Source organism: Carcharhinus amblyrhynchos, chromosome 8 (genome assembly GCF_965287045.1).
Source record: "Carcharhinus amblyrhynchos chromosome 8, sCarAmb.v2.hapA, whole genome shotgun sequence".
Lineage (NCBI taxonomy): Eukaryota > Metazoa > Chordata > Chondrichthyes > Carcharhiniformes > Carcharhinidae > Carcharhinus > Carcharhinus amblyrhynchos.
The window spans coordinates 46,899,178-46,924,928 of record NC_137331.1 but is presented as its reverse complement, the minus strand read 5'-3'; the positions used below and the strand labels follow the sequence as shown (position 1 = coordinate 46,924,928).

The following is a 25,751-nucleotide window of genomic DNA, read 5'->3' as shown; positions in this document are numbered from 1 at the left end:
GGCAGCACCGGGCCCACGGAGGGGGCGGGGCAGCACTGGGGCCAGATGAGGGGCGGGGCAGGACGGGGCTATGGCGGAAGGACAGAGAGCGGGGCCAGATGAGGGGCGGGGCGGGAACGATGGAGTGGAGCCGCGTTACGGAAGGAGGCGAGGGACAGAGGGCGGGGCCAGAAAAAGCACATGGTCCGGGAGGGCCGGGGCTGGGGTATGGGGCAATTTCTGTGACGGAAGGCAGGGGCGGGGCGAACCCGCCTCTACTTTTATTGGATGAAGTACGTGTCAGTCAGGAGGCACCGCCTCTTCCCGTGCGCCTTCATCCCGTTGTGCGCGTTCTTCCCGCCTCATTTCGAACTCCCTCAGACCCTGTCCTGAGTGGACCAGGCTGGACAGGAACAATCCGGACCGGAGCGGTCAGAGTCCAGACCGGTGGACTGCTGATCGGGGCTGTATGGCGGGTAGGCCCTCCCCGGCACATCCGCCTTGTCGTGGGGGAATAAGTGAGGTGAGAGCTACGAGGGAGAATATAAGTACAGAGATAGAGAGTGGGACGGAGAAGGAGGAGAGCAAAGAGAAAACAAAACAACTCAACCAAAAGAGATGGTGATTGCACCCAAAGAAGGAGAGTCAGGAAATAGAGCAGTGAGGGGTGGGAAGAGGCTGGAGGAGGATAGCGATACACACACGGGACTGAGAGAGAACTCTTCAGATGTTTTAAGTATTTAACTGTGACAGTGACTGTGTAACTTGGGGCAGTTCAGTTCAGATTACAGTCTGACTGTAAATCCTGACCTGACTTTGGATTCAGACTAGGCCTTCATCCCTGATTTATAAATCCATATTTAATGCTGCTGCAAAGAGATTGCATTTTCCATCACCAATACTCAAATATGAAATGTCAGAACTACATTGAGAGCTAAGAGTATTGTTTTGGGATGGAGCCAGTTTGCCAGCCTTGTGTGAACGACCGAATTGCAGTACTGGTTTTGTTGTCGAGGATGAAATATAAGCAAGATGTGGGCTTAAAAGATAACATTTTGCCATAGGATTTTGTTTCACCAAATGCGTAAAGCAGGGGGGGAGATATCTGGCCGCTGCCATATAACCGAGAATGCTGCTTGCCAGCAACGTTCTGATGATGTGACCACCATTCTTGTTTTTTTTTGCTTTGTCTTCTGAGATCAGGTTGAATTAGGAAACTTTAGTGTGATTAGTATGGTGTTTTGCTACCTCATATGTGCCATCCTGCCTTAAACATATACTGAAATTACAGCATGGAAATCGGCCATTTGATCCAGTGGACTGGTGCTGGTTTTTACCCAAGAGCAAATTGTTCTATTCATCTTTAGTAGAAGAAACTCTTGTTTGTGCCAACTGTTTTTCTTCACCAATGGACTCTGTGCTGCTATGTTTCCTTCGATGTGTAACAACAAAACTTTTCTGCCACTTTTTTTGTGAGACACCTCAAATATTTTTTTGAAACTCTGTTTATACTTTGTTTCTAATTGATCCATTTGTAAATTCAAAACGTAATTAAATTTGTTCAAAAACGACTTTAATTCATACAAGTACTTTTCATGATGACAAAATTCATTTTAGTAAGGTAGAAAATGTCATGCCAATTTGCACATGACAAATGTCCACAAGCAGCATATTATGTCTAATAATGTATTTTTTAAAATTTTGAGAGATAAATATTGGATAGGACAAAGGGGCTAACTGTTTGAAATAGTGCAATGAGATCTTTTACCTGAGCACCCAAATGGCACTTCTATATAACATCCTATCCAAAATACAGTACCTGTGACTGAGCAGTACTCCCTCAGTACTGCACTGGAGCATCAGCCTTGATTTTTTTTTTGTGTGTTGGAGCCCTGGAGTTCAGAATCTGCAATCATGTGAGTCAGGGACGAGAGTGCTACCCACTGAGCCACAGCTGAAAACAGTCTCAAATCCATGCTGGCTGCTCTTAGCTTACCCCTGCTCACTGATTTATATTTTTAATTATGAGTTTGAAGAATTTGTGCATAATTGAATTATATTTGCCAACTTTGCTAAACCTGGCTTCCAGTAAACATTGAAGCAATGGGTTGGTTTTCTAAGTGTCTGGATTTAGTGAGATTAGGTTTTTTTCACACACTGTTTGGCCTCCAAAAACTCTACTGCAGGAGGTAGCTGCACAAACGCTCCAGTGACACTACTTTTTAAAGGACTGTACAAGGCCTTTGTGTACTTTGTCTGGTTTTTTGAATGATGCAGGAGAGCTGCTTTCCTAAATTTATTTTGCACTCTTATACTGGACCTCTTCCTGAATTGGCACATATTTTCATCAATATTAGCAAAAGAGAATACAAATCAAAGGAAGCCTTGCTTTAACTATATAGCCTTCTCGTCGGACTGCCCTTTGAATTTGTAGCAGTTTTGATCCCTGAGACACGAGGTAGACTCTGAAGCATTTTGACACACTGCAGAGTAAAACCCAAATTTAATATCTGTAGGTTGAGAAGATTCAGGACAATATTTTTGAAATAAGTTAACTCTCAAGTGATCGTATTGAGTGAAACAATGTTATAAATGTATAAATAATTACTTTAACTTAAATCGTGAGAGTAGGTCACATCTTATCAAATTGGTCATTGCACAACCATTGAAAATAGAGTATAGGCTCAAACTCTCATAAGACAATCCTGTTATCCCAGGAATCAGTCTGGTGAACTTTTGTTGCTTTTCCTCAATGCAAGTATATTCTTCCTTGAGTAAGGAGACCAAAACTATGCACCAAATTCTTACCAAAGCTGGCTAAAATTGCAGCAAGACTTCTTTACTTCTGTACTCAAATCTTCTTGCATTGAAGGCCAACATGACATCTTATTTTTGGCATCAAGGATAAAGGGACTATGGTTAATACTAATGAGACATGTTCGAAGAAGTTTTTTGTGCAAAGTACGAACCAAACTTGAAATGACTTTCAAATCAAGGTGGTACAGGCTAGAATGTCAGACAAAGGACATTTAGATGACAAAATGGGAATGAGTATTTTCAGATGGATGAGTCAAGATTGTTTTATTATATTCATTTTCACAGTCTGGCACATGCCAATGACTAATCATGAAGTTATTCCTTCAGTTGTGAGTTTGTTGAAGGTATAGATCTATTAAACGCCAAAAGAAAGGAAGCTAACAAGATATTCTCTTTATAAATTATATAATGCACATTTCAGCCCCAGCAAAATGAATTCAGCAATGGTGGCTAGCTTTGATAATAGATTTAATTTAATGTAATCATTTATTCAAATAGAAAATTGAGCTGCTCACTTGTTCAGAAGCATTTTAAACTAAAATATTAATGTATCCAGTGCATTCCGAGGAAAAAAGATTTTACTGATATAATGTTACATTGGTTTCAGTTTTGTTTGGTTGAAAAGTAGTAATTGCTAGGCTTGGGGGAACAGTGCTAAGAGAAACATTTTTATGCTGTGCAATGATGCCCATGCTCAATACTGTTTAAAAGCAATGAGCTGGGTGCAAGGTTGTTTCATGTTTCATTGTATCATTTCAGATTTATTAAATTGTGACATGGACATACTTCTGCTTCATGTCATAAAATAACCATTAGCTATGTATCTCTTCTATGAATTTCAGTGAGGCTAGAGCTTGGAAATGTTAAGATTGTAGCTATTTCCTTTGCCCTTTTGGTATTTGGAGATTGTAGGAAAAGGCTGAATTCTGTCTGGAGGTATGTAATAGATTTTACTGACAGGTAAATTCTAGAAGTCTCTGACATTTGCTGGTAAGTGTTTAGTATTGATGTATGAAAGTCTATTTGGACAATCAGAAATAGAATTTCTAATTTTGAGATTTGTGATGAATCCATCAGCAGCTCCCCAGGCTGAGAGGAGAATTGCTGTTTCAACTTGGCATCACTCAGTTGATGTAGGTTTACTAGGCTGTTCGGAGTATTTTAAAGGCATGTTCCTATGGTGAAGAATTTCTTTTTATTATGTGATACAAACTGGACCAAGTAAATTCACTGGATGTTTTTGTCTTGTATTTAGTTCACTGATTTCAAGTGTGCACTTTTTACAGTTTGTGGAAGACCAGGTTTCTGACAGACTGTGTTAGAACTCTTTATTCAAATAATCTTATTCATAAACAGTTTAAATTATGCAGGGTTAAGTCCTGCATTGCTCTTCTTTGAAATTTGTATTAGTCAGTGTGTTGTTTAGCAGAGGTCAGTTATGCAGGTGAGGATCTCTCACTCTTCCTACACTAATGGTTTGAAGGTAGACTTGTACCTCCATGGCACACTATTCAATTCACTTCATAGGTTACTTTATAAAAACAGTCTTTGTGTTTCAAAAACATACCAATCATGCTGAATGCGAATAAAGGGTAGGAAGAAATGCTTTAATTAGAACAAAAGCAAATTACTGAAGATGCTGGTAATCTGAACTAGGTCCAGAAAATGCTGGAAAAACTCAGCGCTGGTAGCATCTATGGAGTAAGAAACAGTTAACATTTCAAGTTTGTATGACACTTCTTCATATTGAAGCAAAGTAGAAATGTGATGGATTTTATATTGCAGAAGAGTAGGTGGTGCAGATGGAGCAGAATGAATGACAGCTGCTTTGAACTGTTTTGAGGTCAGGAAGTGGTGCTGGGGTGGGGGAGGGGGGTGGAGTTCAGCAGTATAGAAATAGCTGGTAGAAGATCATAGTAAAAACTTGGTCACGATTGAAGACTTGTTTCAGAATATTGCAAGAGGTTAGTAGTATAGAAATAAATTCAACTTCTATCAAAATTGAATTGTGTTTAGGATGGATTGTTAAATAAAATTTGATTCTTGTTAATTGTAGTGTAGAGGAAGGTGATCTAAGCCTGGCAGTTGGAATGGATTTTCCAACAACATTGAGTTTCAAAAAGCTAAGATCTTCTGGAAGTTAATTTGGAAATTTGGTTTGTGTTTTGGGCATTTACAAGGAAGCATTGCTGGCCAATAGAGGGTGCTCTGCAGCCAGTTGTTGAGTTGGGTTGAGGGACTAGAACTAGGGTTGTGGAATATTAAGAGGAAAAATAAAGAACCTGTACAGATGGTCTGTCCTACTGTGTCTCAAATAACATTGAGTCAGGCATTTCTTGAAATGCTGCAATTTATTGTTCAGACACTGTTTACACAGCAGTATGTAGGATATAATACACAGAAGCAGCAACTTGGCCCACCTAGTCCATAGTGGTGTTTATGTTCCACTTGAGCCTTTCACTGTTTCTTCTCTAAATCTACCATTGTAAATATCTATTTCTTTCTCCATCATATGAAAGTCCAGTTTTTCCTTAATGCTATTTGCTTAAATCATTTCCTGTGTTAGTGAGTTCCATGTTCTTGCCACTCTTGGTAAAAATGTTTCCTCTGAATTATCTATTGGATTTCTTGGTAGCTATTTTATATTGATGGCTTCTGGTTACACTGTTCCACAAGAACAAACACTCCCTCTCTGCGTTCTATCAAATATTTCATAATGATAATGATCTCTATTAGTTTCCACTTCTGTTTTTTCCCAGGAGAAGAGGGACCCAGCCTGAACATCCTTTCCTGACATGTATACCTATGCATTTCTGGCATCATTCTTGTAAATCTTCTCTGCATCCTCTCCAGTGCCTCTATATCCTCTTTGTAGCATTGTCATCATAACTGCATGCAGTATTTGAGTGTGGTCTAACAAGGTTCGATACAGGCTTAGCATAACTTTACTACTTTCAGTTATATCATCAGGAAATATAACCCTGGTGCTTGATCCTATCTTTTGACTTTGCTAGTCAGTGACACAATCTTCAGTGATTGATGTATCTGTACCCTGAGATTTGCTTGTACCACTGAGGCATGCGGCTTTCAGGTAAATATGACCTCCCTATATTTGCTACCAAATGAAGTACCTCATGTTACTCTGTTGAACTTGTGTTCTCTCCCAAAGGATACCCATATACCTCTAATTCGAAAACAAAAATGCTAAATTTTTTTAGAAACTGCACTTGGTTGGATTCCTGGTTTGGAATTATAAGGATCATGAATATCCGAAGTTGCAGTACATGAAGTCTTTATGGGTATTTTATTGTTGCATCTTGACCATGGGAATGTACAGGCGTAATTGGTAGATCAGTACTTCGTGTGATGGATATCTTTTTATCAAATGCTGAACATTCTGACCGTTGTGAAATGAATCTATTGTGTTAATGCTAAACATTTAGGATCTTCTTTTCATCTCACTCCTATGCGGATTGTTATCAGTGGTAGAGTTGAAGTGGGAATTGAAGATAGAAAAACCATGATTTTGTGCTCCTAACCCATCCAGACTATGCATGGCACACTCCTTATTAACCTCTATGTTTCTTCCAAGTGATGCTCAACATGGAGGAGTATTACCTCATCAGTTGGTGGAGGGCAACAGGCAATCAGTAGGAAGTTTCTGTGCCCATGGTTGACTTAATGCAATGGAACTTCATGGCGGTGAGGGGGTGATGGTGCCAGGAGTCAGTGTTGAGGACTTTTCAGACAAGCTCTCCTCTGACTGTATACAACAATGCTGCCACCTCTGGTGGTTCTGTTCTGTGAGTGGGATAGATGATACCCTGGAATGGTGATGTACAGGTCATTGACTTAAGATGTGATTCTGTGAATATGACTGTCAGGCTGTTGACTAATCTTTTGGACAGCTGTCTCAATTTTGGCACAAGCCCCAAGATGTTTGTAAGAAGGACTTTGAAGAGTTGGGTGAACTCTTGTTGTTTCTGGTGCTAAATTGATGCCAGGCGACCCAGCTGGTTTTGTTTATTTATTTCTGATTTTTCTGTAGCACTTGGTACAGCTGAGTGGCTTGTTAGGTTTAGGCTTTTTCAGAGATAACAGTGCGACTGAATCAACTATGAGCCTGGAGTCATATTCATGCTACGTATTCACATTTCTTGCTTGTTTCTCGTGTTCTCAACTTTTGAGCCAAAACCTTAAATTAGAACAGCTAACCTACTACTATTCATATCTTGAGGTATGCAAATTAATAGGAATGCTGTGACCATCAAGATTTCTGCTCTCATGAAGAAAATTAAATACAATATTATATTGTTATAAATATCCAGTTTATAAGATTGTGTTTTGAGATTGCCTGTTTGTTCTAAGGTAAAATGGAGGAATGAAGGTGATCATGTAATTTGTCCTGAATTCTGCCTGACAACAAGCTTGGGTAGATTGGTTATAAATAGGGGCCCAGGTTATTTTACTGGGACAAAGATGCAAGATATTTACAGCTATAGACAATGGCAAGTGCATCTATGCTGACTCTGGATGGGCTATTAGTCTCCAAGGGCTGAATGATATAGCCGTATGCTGCTTATGGTTTTGATGAAGGTCACACAAAATATGTTGGGTGGTGAGCTCACCACCTTTCCCTGTAATATTGGGAGGATCGGTAGGGTGCCCATGAGCCTGTTTATCTTTGGGCCGATTGAGGCCCTCAGATGGGTAATTATTTCCCACTTACGTCCCTCAATCTGCCTCTTGCCATTCTGCACTGGACAGATGGGCAAAGATGGAAAGTGAGTTTTTTCACCCAGTTGATGAAAAGGCAGAAAGGAAGGGGATACATTGTTTGACAGGATATCTGATGCAAATTGGGTTAAGCCCCCCCTCAGATCACATCCTCCTGTGTGTTTCAGACTAACTGTCTGGCTTCGTTCTATGGTTATCTGATCTTGAGGTTAAAAGGGGACTACTGATAGAGCCCATTCTCCCCCCACTCCGCCCTTCCAATTTATTTTTGGGCTTCCCCCATATCCTGGACCTCCAGCCAGCCTGAAAATTGAGGCTGGGCAGAGAACAAACCTTAGCAAGCAATAATTGGCCACATACGGATCCCAACTGGGGCAAGGGTGGGAAGTCTGGCCACTGTCCCACTGCAAAATTGCAGATAGTTGGGAATCCAATGGGAAGCCCATTGAGGAATTTTACACTTGCCCGCACCTATGAATCCACTGGTGGAGGAGTGTAAGATTCTTCCCTTTTTTTTAATCCTCTTTGGCCAACAAATGAGGAAAAAGCATGTTTTGTAAGTTAAAAATTGCATCAATAAAAATGTCCCGTGGTAAAAATGTTTCAGAATCGACGTTCTTTTATTTGAAGATACAATTTTTAATTTTGTTAATGTCTGCATTCCCTTAGTTTCAGGTATGCCATAATCAAATATGTTTAATTTTATTCTATTTTAAATTGTATGATTGCTTCAGGTCAGGCTTAAACTTGCAAACCATGAAATAGGTATTGGTTTTCCTCCCCTCCATAATTCTGATTTTTATTTTTAAAGCCTTTCCTTTTGTAGAACGCAATTATTTCAGTCTTAGAAGGAACATTTGGTGTCTCTATCTAAGGGCAGCATGGGTTATTTACAGTCAATGTGAGACAGCTTCTGTGTGGATGCAGTCCAGCTTTCTTCAGGTGAGGCAAGTTTTCAAACTAAATTGAAAGCTGCTCATTCTGGTCAAGTTTTGCATGGATGTTTTATACTGACGGAAATATTATAGTTGAATACAGAAGGGTGTTAATCCCTGACTACTTGTTTCCAATTGCTTTATTTGGAATTTGCTGTGTTTGGGAATGGGAATTGACGATGCATTTTTTAAAAATATTTTTGCAAACATGTCATACAGCAAAATTAATCAACCAGCAGGATGTCAGCATTATTCAAGATGTGTCCCTTCCTCTTATCTTCGTGCCTCCCTCAATCTGTTGCTACAAACTATTTCTGTCCTTTTTTTAATGTGTGTCTCTTCTGTTGTCCAAGCCCTCTGCATTTATTACCAGATATAGTCACATTCATGGTGAGCTGGAGCCAAGTTTTGTTTACAGATTTGAAAAAAAAATAAAAACCCTGGATTTTGGCCATTCATAATCTTTTTAGCAATACTTTCCCCTGGTTTCTGTGGCTATAACTCATCATTCATTCTCTCACCCTGCGGTATAAATATCTCCCAATTTCTATGTCTTTTAGCTTTGACAAAGGGTCATCTGGACTCAAAACATCAACTCTTTTCTCTCCCAACAGACGCTGCCAGATCTGCTGAGATTTTCCAGCACTTCCTCTTTTGGTATCAGATTCCAGCATCGGGAGTAATTTGCTTTTATCAAGTGTGGTAAGTAAGATTGGTGAGCTGCGTGAGCAAATAGCCATTTGGAAATAGAATTTTGTGACGATGATGGAGACTTGGTTCAAGAAAGGACTGGGTACAAAATATTCATGGATACAAGGTATTGAGGAAAGGTAGAGAAAGAAAGAAAGAAGAGTAGCTTCCTTGAGTAGAAATTCCAGTGCCAGAGAAAGAGGATGCCTTGAAAAGAAGGGCAGAATCTGTTTGGTTAGAGCTCAAACAGTAGAGATTGCTGAGTGTATTCTATAGGTCAGCAACTTGTGGGAAAGATATAGAGGAGCAAATTTACAAGTAAGTTAGAGAGGTGCAAGAATTACACTCTAGCTTTAATAGGACTCTTTAATTGTCCTAATATAGATCGGGATAAATTTTAAAGAATGAGTATTGGAGAATTTTCTACATTATACTTCCAATCCAATGAGGAAGAGGTCATAGTTGAATCTTGTTATGTGGAATGCAATGGGTGAAGTGAATGAAGTGTCAGTGTAACAATATTTAACAGACAATGGCCATATCAACAATGTTCAGATTATCTGTGGAAAAGACCGAGGATCAATTTAGAGTAAAAATTAATTGAGGCAGGGCCAAATAAAATGGTGAGAACAGATCTGGTCCAGTTAAATTAGAATTAAATATTGACAAGCAAACAATGGGCCACAAGGAGATAATTTGGGTACTTGGGTGCGTTGCCTTTGCAGAGGATCAGCAAAGAAGCTATGGCCAGAATGGCCTCCTTCTAGGCTGTAATCATTCTCTGATTCTGAGTCCATAAACATTATATAAATGGTATTACTTGTATGGTGTCATCAAAATATTCAAGTTTTCCAGAATGTTTGTGGATGTGTTATTTTTGTCTGCTTTTGAAGAAAACTCTAGATGGTGATTTTTCTGTCGTACATGCTATTACAATTGCAAGTGATGGTTCACTCATTAGTTTATAATTGTTTATTTGCTATACAAACATCAGTTGTGGTACCCAAAGAAAACTAGTACATGCTGGGATTATTATGTGTAATAAGCTACGCTTTTGAGTCATGAATTCCTGATCTGTTTGTGTAAACTTTGTTATTTCAATCTTACATGTGATATGCTTTGTAAATACAACATACCCACTGACTTTGGGACTTGTTCCTAATTCTGATACTTTTGTCCTTCATGTTGTAAATAAATACTATAATTATGATATCTTACAAACACTCAGATCTACATTTTAGTTTGCTTTTCTGATTCTGGGAAACTTGATTACAAAGAGGAAACAGCATATGTGCAACTGAACCTTGATAGACAGATAGTTTCTGACGATTGGAAATGATATTTTCAAAAGCATGATGTTAATGTGATTTGTAAACATTATGCAAAATTTGGAAGCATGTTTGTCAATGATAGAGCAGTTTTAAAATGGGAACTGTAGAAGTGCACGTACCTTGGGTTGTTGGGCTGGAAAAGACTAGACATCAGCAAAGGTGAGGCCCAGGAAGGATTTGAAAACAAGGATGGGAATTTTAAAATGGAGATGTTGCTTGACTGGGATCCAGTGATAAGTCAGTGAGCGTGAAGTGATATGTGAATAGGACATGGGCAGCAGAGTTTTGTATATTGTCATGGTTGCAGAAGCTGGAGTGCAATAGGCTGGCAAGAAGTCCAGTTAGGAGTAATTCCCCCATATTAATCATGCCTCTTGCTCTGCTGTCAGTGATTGAATTGGTTTAATGCATACAGTTTGTACTATTTAACTATTCATCAGGAGAACTTATTGTAGTTTCAGTCATAAGTTCTATTTGCTGCAGTTGTATGCAGACTTTGCTGTTTGCTGTAAAGTGCAGTGTTTTCGGTGAGTCCTGCCATTATTCCAGCTGTGCTTCCATTTCATTAGCTGACATGGTTGTGTCAGTTGGTAGTCTGCAAATGGTACATCTTGTGCAAACAGCTGGAAACCAAATGCAAAAATGTAAGACTCATTGAGACCAACTGCTGAGAAGACATTTTTAGCAGCTTTCCTGGTCTTGGCAAGAGTCCTGACAGTCTTCCATTTTGGCCAACAGCTGTCTGGACAAGACTTGTGATTTAGGAAAGCAGCAACAGGAGCACAAAGCAGTTTAAGTTAGTGATAGTTCAGTAAACAGTGAACAAGTTTTGAGTCGAAAGTGGCACCAGAAAGTTATTCTTAAAACCATCTGTCTTTGAATCTTTATTGATGTTGGTAGGAAGGTCAGTGCAGTAGTAATGTTGCTGGACTAAGAATTCAGAGGGCTACACTAATACTACAAGCGTACAAGTTCAAATTCTACTATGGCAGCTTAAGAACATAAGAAATAGGAGCAGGAGTAGGCCATCCAGCCCTTCGAGCCTGCCCCGCCATTCAATAAGATCATGGCTGATCTGTCGCTGCTCAGTTCCACTTTCCCGCCCTCTGCCCATAACCCTTAATCCCCTCTCCTATCAAAAACCCATCAACCCGCGTCTTAAAAATATTTAGTGAGGCAGCCTCCACCACTTCAACGGGCAGAGAATTCCAGAGATTCACCACCCTTTGAGTGAAGAAGTTCCTCCTCAACTCCGTTCTAAACCGCCCCCCTTTTATCTTGAGGCTGTGCCCCCTAGTCCTATTGTCTTTTTTGAGCGGGAAGAGTCTTTCCACCTCTATCCTATCCATCCCATTCATCATCTTATACGTCTCAATGAGATCTCCTCTCATTCTTCTAAACTCTAACGAGTACAAGCCCAGTTTATTCAGCCTCTCCTCATAGCTCAACCCCCTCAACTCCGGTATCAGCCTAGTAAACCTCCTCTGCACTCCCTCCAAGGCCAAAATATCTTTGCGCAGGTGCGGTGCCCAAAAATGTACACAGTACTCCAGTTGCGGCCTCACCAATGCCCTATACAGCTGCAGCAAGACCTCCCTACTTTTATATTCAATCCCCTTCGCTATGAAGGCCAGCATCCCATTCGCCTTCCTTACCACCTGCTGCACCTGCAAGCTGGGTTTTTGCGACTCATGCACAAGGACCCCGAGGTCCCTCTGCACCGTCGCCTGCTGCAGTTTTTCGCCTCATAAGTAATAGTCCTTCCTACCATTTTTCCTACCAAAGTGGACCACCTCACACTTGCCAACATTAAATTCCATTTGCCATTTCCTGGCCCATTCGCCCAGCCTATCTAGATCCTTCTGCAGACTCTCCACACCCTCCGCACAATTTGCCGTTCCCCCAATCTTGGTGTCATCAGCTTGTAGAATTAAAATTCAATTAATAAATCTTGATCAAAAGAACATCCTCAGTAATGGTGATCATGAAACTACTGGATCATCCTGTGCAGCCAGTGTGGTTTCACTCTGAAATGGCCTAGCAAACCACTCAGTTGTATTAAACCGCTATAGAAAAGTTAGAGTAAAATCTCATCTGAGTTGAACATTATATGGAAGAAAACAATGATGGTAGGAATGTCTCAATGTATTTTAGATGAGGACTTCAAAATCTGTTTGAAGCGTGGTTTGATAGCACCACTACTGACTGATCTGGCTGAATCCAGAGCAGCAGGTGGTGAAAAAAAACCAAGAGTGGAGAGAAGAGCTAGTAGATCCCGCTGCACATTGAGGAACCCCACTGCCATGCTAAATGGGATAGATTCAGAACCAAAACTGGGTATCTGTGGAGTATTGTGGGTCATTATTGTATTCAACAACAATATAACCTCATGACTTGTCATATCCTTCATTCTACTATTCTTATCCTGCAAGTAGGTTATATTTATTTCAATGAGGGGTGTTGGACAGTAAGTCCAGGAGCAACACCAGACATGATTAAAACTAAAATATCGACCTGGTGAAACTGCAAAACGTGATGACTTGACTTGAATGCTAAACAGCTGGATCACTAAGACATATTCAGCAGTGATTCTGCAACCAATAGATTAGATCAAACTTATGAAGCTTTTCATATCCAGTCGTGAATATTGGTGGAGAATTAAACAAATAATTAGAGAAGTAAGCTCCACAAACAGCCTCATCCTCAATGATGGAATTTCAATGGAAAGGAAAACACTGAAGAATTTAGAACAAAGAACATTACAGCATGGTACAGACCCTTCGGCCTTCAATGTTGTGCCGAGCTATGTCCAATCCCAAGATCAAGCTATCCCCTCTCAATAATTCTGGAGTGCTCCATGTGCCCATCCAATAACCTCAAGTTCCTAAAGTGTCCGACTCCACTATTACAGCAGGCAGTCTATTCCACACCCCAAACACTCTGAGTAAAGAATCTACCTAGGACATCCCTCCTATATCTCCCACCATGAACCTTTATAGTTACGCCCCCTATTAACAGCTATATCTGCCCGAGGAAATAGTCTCTGCACGTCCACTCTATCAATCCCTCTCATCATCTTATGCAACTGGCTTCAACCAAAAGTACTAACGGATGATCCACCTTGACTGCCTCCTGAGGTCCCAGCATCATAGATGCCTGCTTTCAGCCAGTTTGATTCTTTTCACATCTTATGGCTGCAAGCTGTTGGCTCAAACAGTGTCTTGGCAGTAGTATTGAAGACTTCATAACTAACTGAGACCCTTGCCAAGTTGATCCAATACAGCTACAAGACATGTGGGGAAAATTGGCAGGACAAATCCGATCCAGCCAATTGCCTCCCTATAGTCCACTCTTAATCATCAACACATGATGGCAGGTGTTATTGACAGGGCTATCAGGTGGCGTGTACTCAGCAATAAGTGTCCACCAATTCTCAGTTTGGGTCTGTCTGGTCCACTCGGCTCTAGATTGCATTACAGCCATGGTCCAAACATGGACAAAAAAGTTGACAAGAGGTGAAGTGAGAGTGATTGCTCTAGACATTAGGCTGTATGTGACAGGCATCAATGAGCCCCAGCAAAAATCATATCAATCTGAATCAGGAAAACTCTCCAAAGGAAGATGGTTGTGAATGTTAAGAGGCCAGTCACCTCAGCTGCTGGGTGAGACAAGAGCTGATATCCTGGAGATTGTAGAGCTGGTGCAAGCTGCAGACAATGGAGTAATTTTGATAAAATAAGGTGTTGGCAGACCAGTATTTCAGCCAGCATAGGGATGATGGGGGAAACAGAACTTGGCATGTGTTAGAATACGGGGAGCAGAAATTTGAAAGGGCTCACATTTATAGAGAATGTAAGGTTAGAGGTCAGCAAGGGAGGAATATTTGAGTCTAAAGGTAATAAAGGCATGAATGAGGGCTTCAGCAGCAGATAAGCTGAGGTAGACATGAAGGCAAACAATCGATGAGAGAATGAATATTCACTTTCTCCTCTCCCTTCACCACAACCCAGCTGCTCTTCCTTTTTCCTTTCAGATATCCAAGAACTGTGATTTCACCAGGCAGTGGTGAAAAGTCAAGAATCCAGTAAAGATGAAGAGACACCATCACTCGATTTCCCAGCCACCAGTTCAGATAATGATTTGAGCAAAAGTTAGTGAGTAGCATCCACACATGGTGGGACACTGGCACAAGTGTGTTCAAGCAAGGGAGAAAGAAAGAATAGCGCAGATGCAGATGGCTGGAGGATAAAGATGCATTCTAGTCCTGCTGCATTAGACTCCAGTGGGGACTTTGGATGAGGCTATAAAAAAGGTGATTGGTGTACATCACTGAAATGCTTGTGGTACTAGAAAGCCTGACACAAGTCTGCCTATAGCTCTGCTATTTTTTTTCTCTAAGTGCTTATTCTATTTTTTTTTGAAAGTCACAATTTACCTCCCCCATTCTCTTAGGAAATATATTGCAAGTCCTAACCATTTTAGTGCATTTTCAAAAAAGAGTTATTCCTTGTGTCACTATTGTTTCTTCTTCCAGTCTGTGTTCTCTGAATCTGGCGATCTGGCTGTGACATCTGTCACCCCATTGATCACTAGGGTTGATTTGGCTAATCTGGGTGTCCCCCTTCCCTCACAGCTCCATGTGCGTTCCTTCCAAAGCTCAGTGCTGGGTTGCAGAGGATGACCTCCTAGAAGAGGACCATTCTGCCGGTCTAGGGTATATGACATAGCTACACTCCCCTGCTAGCTAAACCTCCAAGACCATTTGTAGGGTGAAGTAGGGAAGCCAAGCTCCAAGACGTCTGAATCTCAATCCTTTGTGATATCACAAGGGGCTGGGTACTAGTGGGGTGGTATTTCCGACACTGATCCCTCCATTTTCTAGATTATATCCACCCCTCATGCTGAGTACAGCCATGTTGACCAAGATAGCCACAGGAAGTCACATGACAGACTGAATCTTTACAAGCAAGGATCAGCTATGCAACTTTATCAGACCATTTAAGCCAAGTGCTGAGTCTTGCTTAAAAAAAGGAAGCATTAGGGTGAAAGCTAGGAACATGATGCATTCCTGTGTGGGTTACCTGCTACATGCCCAAATTCACCGTGTGCTTTGTGGACAATGAACTCGATTTAGAATTTGACTAAACTGGATAAGAACCTCCTTGGTAACTAGAACCTTTTCTGTTATCATGGCTATGAACTTGGCTATGTGCCTTCATGTGGATTAATTAATAAATTATTTCTTAATTGGACTTGAACTGCTAGCTATCTATGTTGTGCCCGATTCTCGCAACACGACACCTTGGGAACAGCTTCTGTTCTTCTACTCTGTCTCCTCATGATTTTGAGCACCTGTTAATCTTAAGTTTAAATAAAAAAATAAAATTTGTCTCAAACATCTTTGGTACTTTATACATTGGTTTATAAAGCCCAGGGCCCTTGTGCCTTTTTAACCTACCTTGTTGCATTCATTAATTTGTGCACACATACCCCCAAGTATCTCTGTTCCTTGTTCTTTCTACCAAAATCACTTCACATTTCCCTATATTCAGTTTTTTCTATCACATGCCCCCCCCTCCCCCACCATTGTATCCTGCCAGTCCTATACTAACCTCACAGTTCAGAATCTTTCCTTCCAATGTCTATGCCATCTGCAAAGTTTGAAATTGTACACCCAAATCTAGGTCATTAATATACATCAAAAAAAGCTGTGGTATTTATACCAACCCCTGGGGAACCCCACTGCATATCTTCCTTCAGTTTGAAAAGCAACTATTCACCACTAATCTCATGTTTCCTGTCACTCAGCTAACTTTGCACTGTCCCTTTTATTTCATAGACTTGGCAGCAAAGTTGAAGTTGCATTATGTGGCGCTTCATTAAATGTCTTTTGGAAGTCCATATACATTTAAACCACGTTGCTCTCTTTGCTACTTCATCACAAAAATTAAGTTAGTTAACCAGATTTGCTTTAACAAATCTGTATGGCTTCCATAATTCACAATAGTCCAGAATATAATATTAATGGTAGGACCCTTGGCAGCGTGGAAGATCAGAAGGATCTTGGGGTCTGAGTTCATAGGACACTCAAAGCAGCTGCGCGGGTTGAAGCTGTGGTTAAGAAGGCGTATGGTATACTGGCCTTCATCAATCGAGAAATTGAGTTTAGGAGTCGAGAGATAATGTTGCAGCTGTATAGGACCCTGGTCAGACCTCACTTGGAGTACTCTGCTCAGTTCTGGTTGCCTCATTACAGGAAGGATGTGGAAGCCATAGAAAGGGTGCAGAGGAGACTTACAAAGATTTGCCTGGATTGGGGAGCATGCCATATGAGGATAGGTTGAGGGAACGTGGCCTTTTCCCCTTGGAGAGACAAAGGATGAGGGGTGACCTGATCGAGGTGTATTAGATGTTGAGAGGTATTGATTGAGTGGATGGTCAGAGGCTTTTTCCCAGGGCTGAAATGGTTGCCATAAGAGGACACGGGTTTAAGACCAACTGTCTTGGTCTGGTTCCACCTAATACCTTTTAGTGTTGTTTACTCAAGTACAGCTGCTTATGGAATGTGGCCATTGCTAGCAAGACCAGTGTTTGTCCTTCTTAAACTGAAGGACTTGCCAGTTGAGAGTCAACCATGTTGCTGTCTGGAGTCACATGATGAACTTCCTTACCTAATGGGCATCGGTGAACCACTTTTTTTTATAGCCATTGATGATGGTCATCATGGTCACCATTATTGAGACTAACTTTCTATGCATTTTTAATTATATTTAGATGAATTTAAATTCTGCCAACTGCTATGGAGGGATTTGAACCCATGTCACTAACCACTTCCTTTTTACATCAATCTGAGCTTTTACGATTCTATTAAAGAGCTGTAGTCATTTATGGCTCCAATGTAGGCCATTAGGCCCAATGAATCCATGCTGGATCACTGTAGAACAAATTGGGCAATCCCATTCCTCTGCCTTATCCCTGTGGCCGATAAGTTTATTCCCTTCAAGTGCTTTTGCTCATTTACTTTCATTGTATTTCATCTTTGAGATTTTAAAAATGTGCCTACAATCCTGAAAAGAACGAATTGAATTCTAAGCCTCCTTGAAGGCCAGCAAATAAGCATTTAGTTGAAGCTCTCAGCAATGGTTAACTTATTTGGCATTGTGATCAATTTTGCAGGCAGAGCTCACCACAAGTGTAAAGTTTTTTTTTAATTTAGAAGATGTTTAATTTAGACAATGGTAGGAAGGATTATTACTTACGTGGCGAAAATCTGCAGCAGGTGACAGTGCAGAGGGACTTCAGGGCCCTTGTGCATGAGTTGCAAAAACCCAGCTTGCAGGTACAGCAGGTGGTCAGGAAGGCTAATGGGATGCTGGCCTTCATAGCGAGGGGGATTGAATATAAAAGTAGGGAGGTCTTGCTGCGGCTGTATAGGGCATTGGTGAGGCCACAGCTGGACTACTGTGTGTAGTTTTGGGCGCCGTACTTACGTAAGGATATTTTGGCCTTGGAGGGAGTGCAGAGGAGGTTTACTAGGCTGATGCCGGAGTTGAGAGGGTTGAGCTGTGAGGAGAGGCTGAATAAACTAGGCTTGTACTCGTTAGAGTTTAGAAGAATGAGGGGAGATCTCATTGAGACGTATAAGATGATGAATGGGATGGATAGGATAGAGGTGGAGAGGCTCTTCCCGCTCAGAAAGGACAGTAGGACTAGGGGGCACAGCCTCAAGATAAAGGGGGGGGCGGTTTAGAATGGAGTTGAGGAAGAACTTCTTCACTCAAAGGGTGGTGAATCTCTGGAATTCTCTGCCTGTTGACGTGGTGGAGGCTACCTCACTAAACATTTTTAAGACGCGGGTTGATGGGTTTTTGATAAGAGAGGGGATTAAGGGTTATGGGGAGAGGGCGGGAAAGTGGAACTGAGCCACGACAGATCAGCCATGATCTTATTGAATGGCGGGGCAGGCTCGAAGGGCTGGATGGCCTACTCCTGCTCCTATTTCTTATGTTCTTATGAGCACAAAAGGTCACAGAAGCTCTTTCGCACTGAATGCAATTAAAGCTTGAAATTCCTTACTTTTCCTGTAAATTGTATTGCACCAAAGAGTAGCGCAGCTGAGTGGAAACTACCCCAACCAATCCTGTTCTTGTGTGAATGGTGTCCCCTTACCCACTTCCAGGGGTCAGTCACAAGGATTTCACAATTTTCATTCATTCCTTTTTACCACTCCCGCACTCCTGATGAGGTGGTTGGACCTGGAGGTTTGTGGAGTAACTCTTGGCATTAATCTAAACTTCTTGCATTCTCACAAAAGTGCCTGTATGTCATCTTCACATATATTTGAAGATTTCCTGGGAGGTTAATGTAGGACTTGTTTTAGAATTTCACTAATAACATCGAAGTACAATTTACAATTCTGAAGTTTTGTTTTAATAACTGACTAGTAAAGACTTTGTTTTCTATGTTGAAATATGTACGGTGCTGGTCTAGACATGTTGGTGATGATGGTTAAGGTGCTGTATTACTTGTACAAGTTGTTTCAGCTGTTATCATTAACGTTGTGGACTTTTCCTGCGTTAGTTGTTAGGAATGAGACTAATGATTGGAAAAAGAAGGAAAGGTTTTTGGCAAATAATTGTGACGCTGAGGGGTTTGAACACTTGACTATCTTGCTAAATTGTAACATCGCAAGGTAAGCATTTCATTGCATTATTCGTGCTTGGCATACTTGATCTGCTTTTAGTTTGATTCGAGGCTTCCAGAATGAAGGCTATTGAAGTAATAGAACATTTGAAAATTCTTGTAGTATCACATATGGTATTTTGTGTGAACTCTGAACCTCAAAGCAAGGATATTAGGGAATGGAATGTTCTAACTGAGTATAATGTTCTTGTTGAGCTTTTAAGAATGTAAGAACATAAGGAATAGGAGCAGGAGTAGGCCATCTAGCCCTTTGAGCCTGCCCCGCCATTCAATAAGATTATGGCTGATCTGAAGTGGATCAGTTCCACTTTCCCGCTTTCTCCCCATAACCCTTAATTCTCCCTTCTATCAGAAACCTATCTACCCGTGACTTAAATATATTTAGTGAGGTAGCCTCCACCACTTCAATGAGCAGAGAATTCCAGAGATTCACCATACTTTGAGTGAAGAAGTTCCTCCTCAACTCTGATCTAAACTGCCCCCCCCCCCCCCCCCCCCCCCCCCCTTGCCACCATCATCATCTTGAGGCCGTGTCCTCTAGTCCTGCTATCCTTTCTGAGCGGGAAGAATCTCTCTACCTCTACCCTATCCATCCCCTTCATTATCTTATACGTCTCTATAAGATCCCCCCTCATCCTTCTAAACTCCGAGTACAGACCCAGTCTATTTAGTCTCTGTTCATAGGCCAACCCCCTCATCTCCAGTATCAGCCTAGAGAACCTCCTCTGCACTCCCTCCAAGGTCAATATATCTTTCCGCAAGTGCAGCGACCAAAACTGCACACAGTACTCCAGCTGTGGTCTCACCAGTACCCTGAACAGTTGCAGCAAGACCTCCCTACTTTTATATTCTATCCCCCTCACTACAAAGGCCAACATTCCATTTGCCTTCTTGATCACCTGCTGCACCTGCAGACTGGGTTTTTGCGACTTGTGCACAAGGACCCCCAGGCCCCTCTGCACCATAGCATGCTGCAGCCTTTTGCCTTTTAGATAATAATCCCTCCTACTATTATTTCTGCCAAAGTGGATAACCTCACACTTGCTAACATTATACTCAATCTGCCAGGTCCTCGCCCACTCGCTCAGCCTATCCAGATCTCTCTGCAGACTTTCCACACCCTCCACGCAATTTGCTTTTCCACTCATCTTCGTGTCAATAGGAAGAAGGAAGTGGAAGATCCTTTTTGCCAATAGGATGGGAATGCCACTGGTGAGGTCCATCCCTGACTGGTGCGTCACTTTCTTGAACTGCACCAATATTTGGTATAGATACATCCTCAATATTGTTAGGGTTGGAGTTTCAGACTTTTTTCCCAGCGACAGTCAAGGAATGACAATTTAGTTCCTAGTCAGGACCATGTGTGATTTGCAGGTAATCTTGCCAATTATAGTCTTCCCATGTGTTGGTTCTCCTTATCCTTCTAATGGTAAAAGTCACAGGTTGGAAGGTGCTCTTGACTGAGCTTTGGCAAGTTGTTGGAGTGCATCTTGCAGTTGGCACACTATAGCCAGGGTGTGCTGCTGATGGAAGGAGTGAATGTTTAAGGTAGTGGATAGGCTGCATTGTCCTGAATGTTGAACTTAAGTATTGACAGATCTATGTTCATCTAGGCAAAGTGGGAGCATTCAATCACACTCTTGATTTGCGCCTTAAGGATGATATACATACTTCGGTGAATCAGGAAGCAAATTGATTCCCAGACTTTATCTGCTCTTGTAGTTAGTCTTTGTGTGGCTGTTCCAGTTCAGTTTCTGGTCAATAGCAACCCCAAGGATGTTGATAATGGGGGATTCAGTGATGGTAATGCCATTTGAATGTCAAGAGGAGATGGTCACTGCCTGATATTTGTGAGGTTGCAAATAACATTGTCAGCAATCAGCCCAAGCCTGAATGTTTTCCTGGTCTTGTTGGCATGACTGTTTCCTTATTTGAATTGGTAATGGTATTGAGCACTAAAAGTCAGAGAGCATCTTTATTTTCAGTGTCTATAATGGAAGGATGATCATTGAAAGAACTGAAGATTTTTTGGGTGAAGGACACTATCCTGAGGAAATCCTGCAAAGATGTCCTGAAGCTGAGATGGTTGACATCCAAACACTGCAACTGTCTGATCTGACCCAGACTGCAAGAAACTACAAAAGAAACATAGCCCAGTCCATCACACAGCCCAAACTCCATCTACAATTCGGGCTGCATTGGGGAAGCAGCCAACATAATCAAAGATCGGACTAGTTTTGTTTGTTAATTATTGTCACAAGTAGGCTTACACTAATGCTGCAATAAAATTATTGTGAAAATCGCCTAGTTGCCACACTTTGGTGCCTGTTCGGGTACATTGAGGCAGAATGTAGCATCGCTAATGTACCAACCAGCTCGTCTTTTGGACTGTGGGAGAAACCAGAGCATCCAGAGGACACCCACACAGACATGGGGAGAACATGCAGACTCTGACCCAAGCCAGGAATTGAATCCAGGTCCCTGGTGCTATGAGACTGCAGTGCTAACCACTGTGCCAACGTGCTGCCCGTATTCGTATTCATATTCTCTTATTCTCCTCCACCTTCTTCTGTCGGGAAAACAAAGTCTAAAAATACATACCAGTGGACTTCTTCCTTGCTGCCATCAAACCTTTGAATGGTCCTATCACACATTAAGCTGATTTTTCTGTTCTCTGTAACTGCAGGACTATATTCTGGAAATCAGCCAATTGGTCTATAATTTGCCAATAATGTAAAGAGCTAGCCTATTAGTTTTAGCTAATTAATTGTATTGTCTTAACCTAATAACAGTGGCATCTCTGAAGCCTAAGTGCCAAATAATAATTGACCAATGTAATTGTCATTTATAGTTGAGGCATTCTAAATAAAGGCCTATTCATTTCTTTGGTCAAGATTAACAAAAGGTCTAAAAGTTCATGTAATCTTTCCAGCCTGTCTGGGAAGGCAGCATTTTACAGTTCTCGTGACTTTTAATAATTGCATTAAAAGCAAGTGTTAGGTGTTTGTTTTGTTGTGAAAGTTATATTACCAGCCTTATTAATACGTCCATCGATTAAATGCATATTCTTTAATTGTCTTGAAATTAGGCTGGTTTCCAACAATGCAATAACTGGTTTAGTTCTTGAAATGGATTGTTAGCATAAAATAGCTTCTGACTGTGCAAATGCTTATCATGTAAAACAACATTGATTCAAAATACAAAGTGATAGTCACTCTAAAACCATTGATTTTGAAATCAACTATATGATTCAGTGAATATGAATACATCAGACTGTTGCTTGATTAGTCCGTGGGATGGCTCTCCCAATTTTGGAATAGGTTCCCAGATGTTAGCAGGGAAGGCTTTTATAGGGTCAGCTGGGAAGGATGTGCCTCTCTCATTCTTGGTGATCATTTTCATTCTCCATTCATAGTGGTCTTCTGGTTTTTTTTCTAATTAGATTTTTCTCACAGCTATTTGATAAGAGTGGTTTGCAATTAAAGGACAGTTACGAGTCAGCCAGTCAGGGTAAACATGGCAGATTGCCTTTCCTGAAAGATGTTAGTGAAGCAGATGTGTTTTTACAGTAATCAGGTAATTTTACAATCACATTCTGAAACTGTATTTATTCTAGATTTAGTAATTAATTTATTAAATTTTGCTATTCGGCCCATTGAGTCTGCATCAACTCTTTAACAGAGAATCTTACCTAGACCATTTCCCTCACATGGCTAATCCATTTAACCTACATGTTTAAATGGAGTGTGGGAAGAAACCAGAGCACCCAGAAGAAGCCCATGCAGATGAGGGCAGAATGTGCAAACTTCATACAATCACCCAAAGCTGGAATCGAACCTGTGTTCCTGGTGCTGTGAGGCAGCAGTGCTAACCACTGTGCTACCCGATTCTCCTAGCTGCTTTGGTGCGATTTGAACTTGTCTCCAGAGTTTTAGTTCTCTGATTATTGGTCCAGTAACATTACCACTATTCTACCGTTCCTGACATTTAAAAATTGCATTTCTCCACACATTCCATCCCTGACAAAACAAGCTAAGGGGGTAGTCTATGATTTCCCTCACTTAACTTACCATAATCAGCATTCAGAGAGGTGGATTAGTTTTACACACGGTAACTTCAAGTATGTAAACTAATGCAAATAAAGTTCAATTAGTGGGTGATTTTTGATTGTGTACTAGTTCTTGGGAGAGCGGTACAAAAAGCACTGTTCTCTCAAATGTATTTCTAAATTGTTCTTGTCAGCCTTCCCTATTAATGGTTATCATTGGGGAAGCAGATGTGCTTGCATGGACTGGTTCCAATATGCCAATACAGAGATACTTAAGTATGGAAACAGAGTAACGTAATGTGCGAATCTTGGAAACCTAAAATAAAGACAAAATGCCAGAAATACACAGCAGGACTTGCGCTTCTGATGAGAGAAGCCATATTTAATACGTGTCAGCTGTGGCTCAGTTCATTGCTCTCCTGTCTCTGTTTTTGGCTCAAGTCACATTACAGAGATTCCACACTCATTTACACAATGCTGAGTCCTACAGTGGATAAAAGCAAGTCACAAATGCTAGAATCTGAAACGAAAAGAGAAATCTCAGACCTGGCAGCATCTGTAAGGAGAGAAAAGAACTAATGTTTCAAGTCCAGATGAGCCTTTGTCAAAAAGGCATAGAAAGTGGGAGGTATTGACAGTGTAGGGTGAGGGAATGAAAGATGAGTCATAGCCACAAAAACAAGGGGAAAGGCTAAGAGTTGCTAATGGCAGTCCATAGAGGGAATAGAAGGAATGCAAAGCAGTGTAGGGAGTCCTACATTGTTTGTGCTGCCTTTTGGATGAGATAATAACCAAGGCTCAGCCTGCTTTCTTAAGCTGGAAGTGAAGACTGGTTGGCATTATTGTGAAGAGCAAGGGATATGCCCCTCATGCCTGAGTCATTATTTATTTCTCAATCACTGTCACATGTATTTCCTTTTTTTTAATTCATATCTATGATTCCCCACTGATCATGTTTGTGAGGGAGAAGTTCAGAACAGAGACCAGGTGTTTCCAAAGAATGTTAAGATCTTGTACATTGGCTAATCTTGTACATTGCTTTGTTACCAGCTCCTTAGAAATGTTGGCAATACCCTTGAGTAGTCCACTTGACCAATCAGCATAGTAGAGTGAGCTATGACTAGATGGAAGAATAGTTTTGAGGGAAAAAAGTCCTGTAAGGTGTGCTTGGAATTTGCAGTAGTCATCAAGTAGTTGAGTTCAAATCAGAAACTGATGTATTGCAATTTCAACATTAATTGCCTGTTAATTAATTGGAGCAGTTTTATGAATTAAACAGGAGTTGGAATTTGTGTGATTTGCAATTCGCTTAGACTGATTTGTGTAGATCTAGGCAAGAAAGTTCTGCAGATCACAAACCAAAAATAGTTGAATATTTCCATGAATGCAATGACATCATTTTGAATTTCCTAAACCAGTGTTTGACAATTCTAGTTTGCTGTCTTTACTTTGCAAAGTACCTATACTTTGCACTTACAAATTCTTCAATGTTAAATTTCTGCGCTTGTCTCACATTGTTTCACATTTGTGGCTGAAGCATGGAATTTACCTGTTTTCCTGTTCAAATTGGGTATTTGACTAATTGAAACTCAAAGAATCTAATAAATTTGAGGAAAATACTCTATTGAATTTGAATTAGGTTCCCAGTAAGGAAGAAACGCCAAATTGCTGCAGATCTGGAAAAGAAGTTATCAGTGGCTTGATGTTCATAGTTTCAAACTGCAAGGTGATGGACCATTCGTTGAGGTTAATACCAGCTCCTGGCTGAGATCAATTAATCACACACAGACAGAGGATCAAACTTGATTTTCTGGCAAGGCATTGATTACTAGCCCAAGCTTTTACATCCTCATCCTGTTAAGAAAGCTGTTTTTGTGGTGTCATTGCTGTGAATCTGCCCTGCAGTGTAAATGGGATTGCTCCTGCAGCACTGGGAGCTGAGATTGGAATAGATGAGAACCTCCAAGCTTAAAGCAATGACACCAATGAAAATAGATCACTTCATCAATCTTTGAGTGCTGCTACATCATACATCATGAGAACAGTTCTCAGCTGAGTTGGGAGAAGTCAATATTTTTAACAGGCTGACTAACACCTAGAGAAACATTAGGCTTTGTAAGATCAGACTTTGCACAACAGCATCCTATCACGTGATACAAACTCTACAAAAGGAAAATGCTGCTGTAGATCTAGGCAAAAAGATTAGGAAATCTGAAAATCCTTCAATTCTTTTACCGTGAAACCTTCCGTCATTTAATCTGTCAATCTCCACCCTATCACAACCCTTCCCTTTTTTTGTTTTTCCCCACCACTTTTTCGCATGCTAAATTTTCTCAGTTCTGATGAAAGGTCACACATCTGAAACATTGGGTGGGATTTTCCAGCTGTTCCCACCAGCGGGATCTTCGGGTCCTGCTGATGGTGACCCATCCCCTTGCCTGTTCCCCTAAGTGGAAAGTGTGAGCAAGGGGAAACCTCCTGGCGGCAATAACAGGATGTCCTTTGCCACTG

At 41.0% G+C, this 25,751-nt stretch overlaps 1 protein-coding gene across 6 annotated transcripts in view; it reads left to right on the top strand.

Moving 5' to 3' along the window:
* The first annotated feature begins 299 nt into the window (after nucleotides 1–299).
* The window catches only part of rbbp8 (retinoblastoma binding protein 8), a 118,878-nt gene continuing 93,426 nt past the window's right edge, over nucleotides 300–25,751 (top strand). For 2 of the 6 annotated variants that reach the window (XM_080194010.1, XM_080194009.1), the window contains exons 1-2: nucleotides 300–455; nucleotides 9,083–9,170. In XM_080194010.1, the coding sequence (XP_080050136.1) occupies nucleotides 449–455; nucleotides 9,083–9,170 (95 nt within the window). In that variant the 5' untranslated portion in view covers nucleotides 300–448. Of the gene's footprint in view, nucleotides 503–9,082; nucleotides 9,171–14,522; nucleotides 14,644–25,751 lie in introns of all 6 variants that reach the window. The other 4 variants (XM_080194011.1, XM_080194012.1, XM_080194013.1 and 1 more) reach the window with 4 other exon arrangements.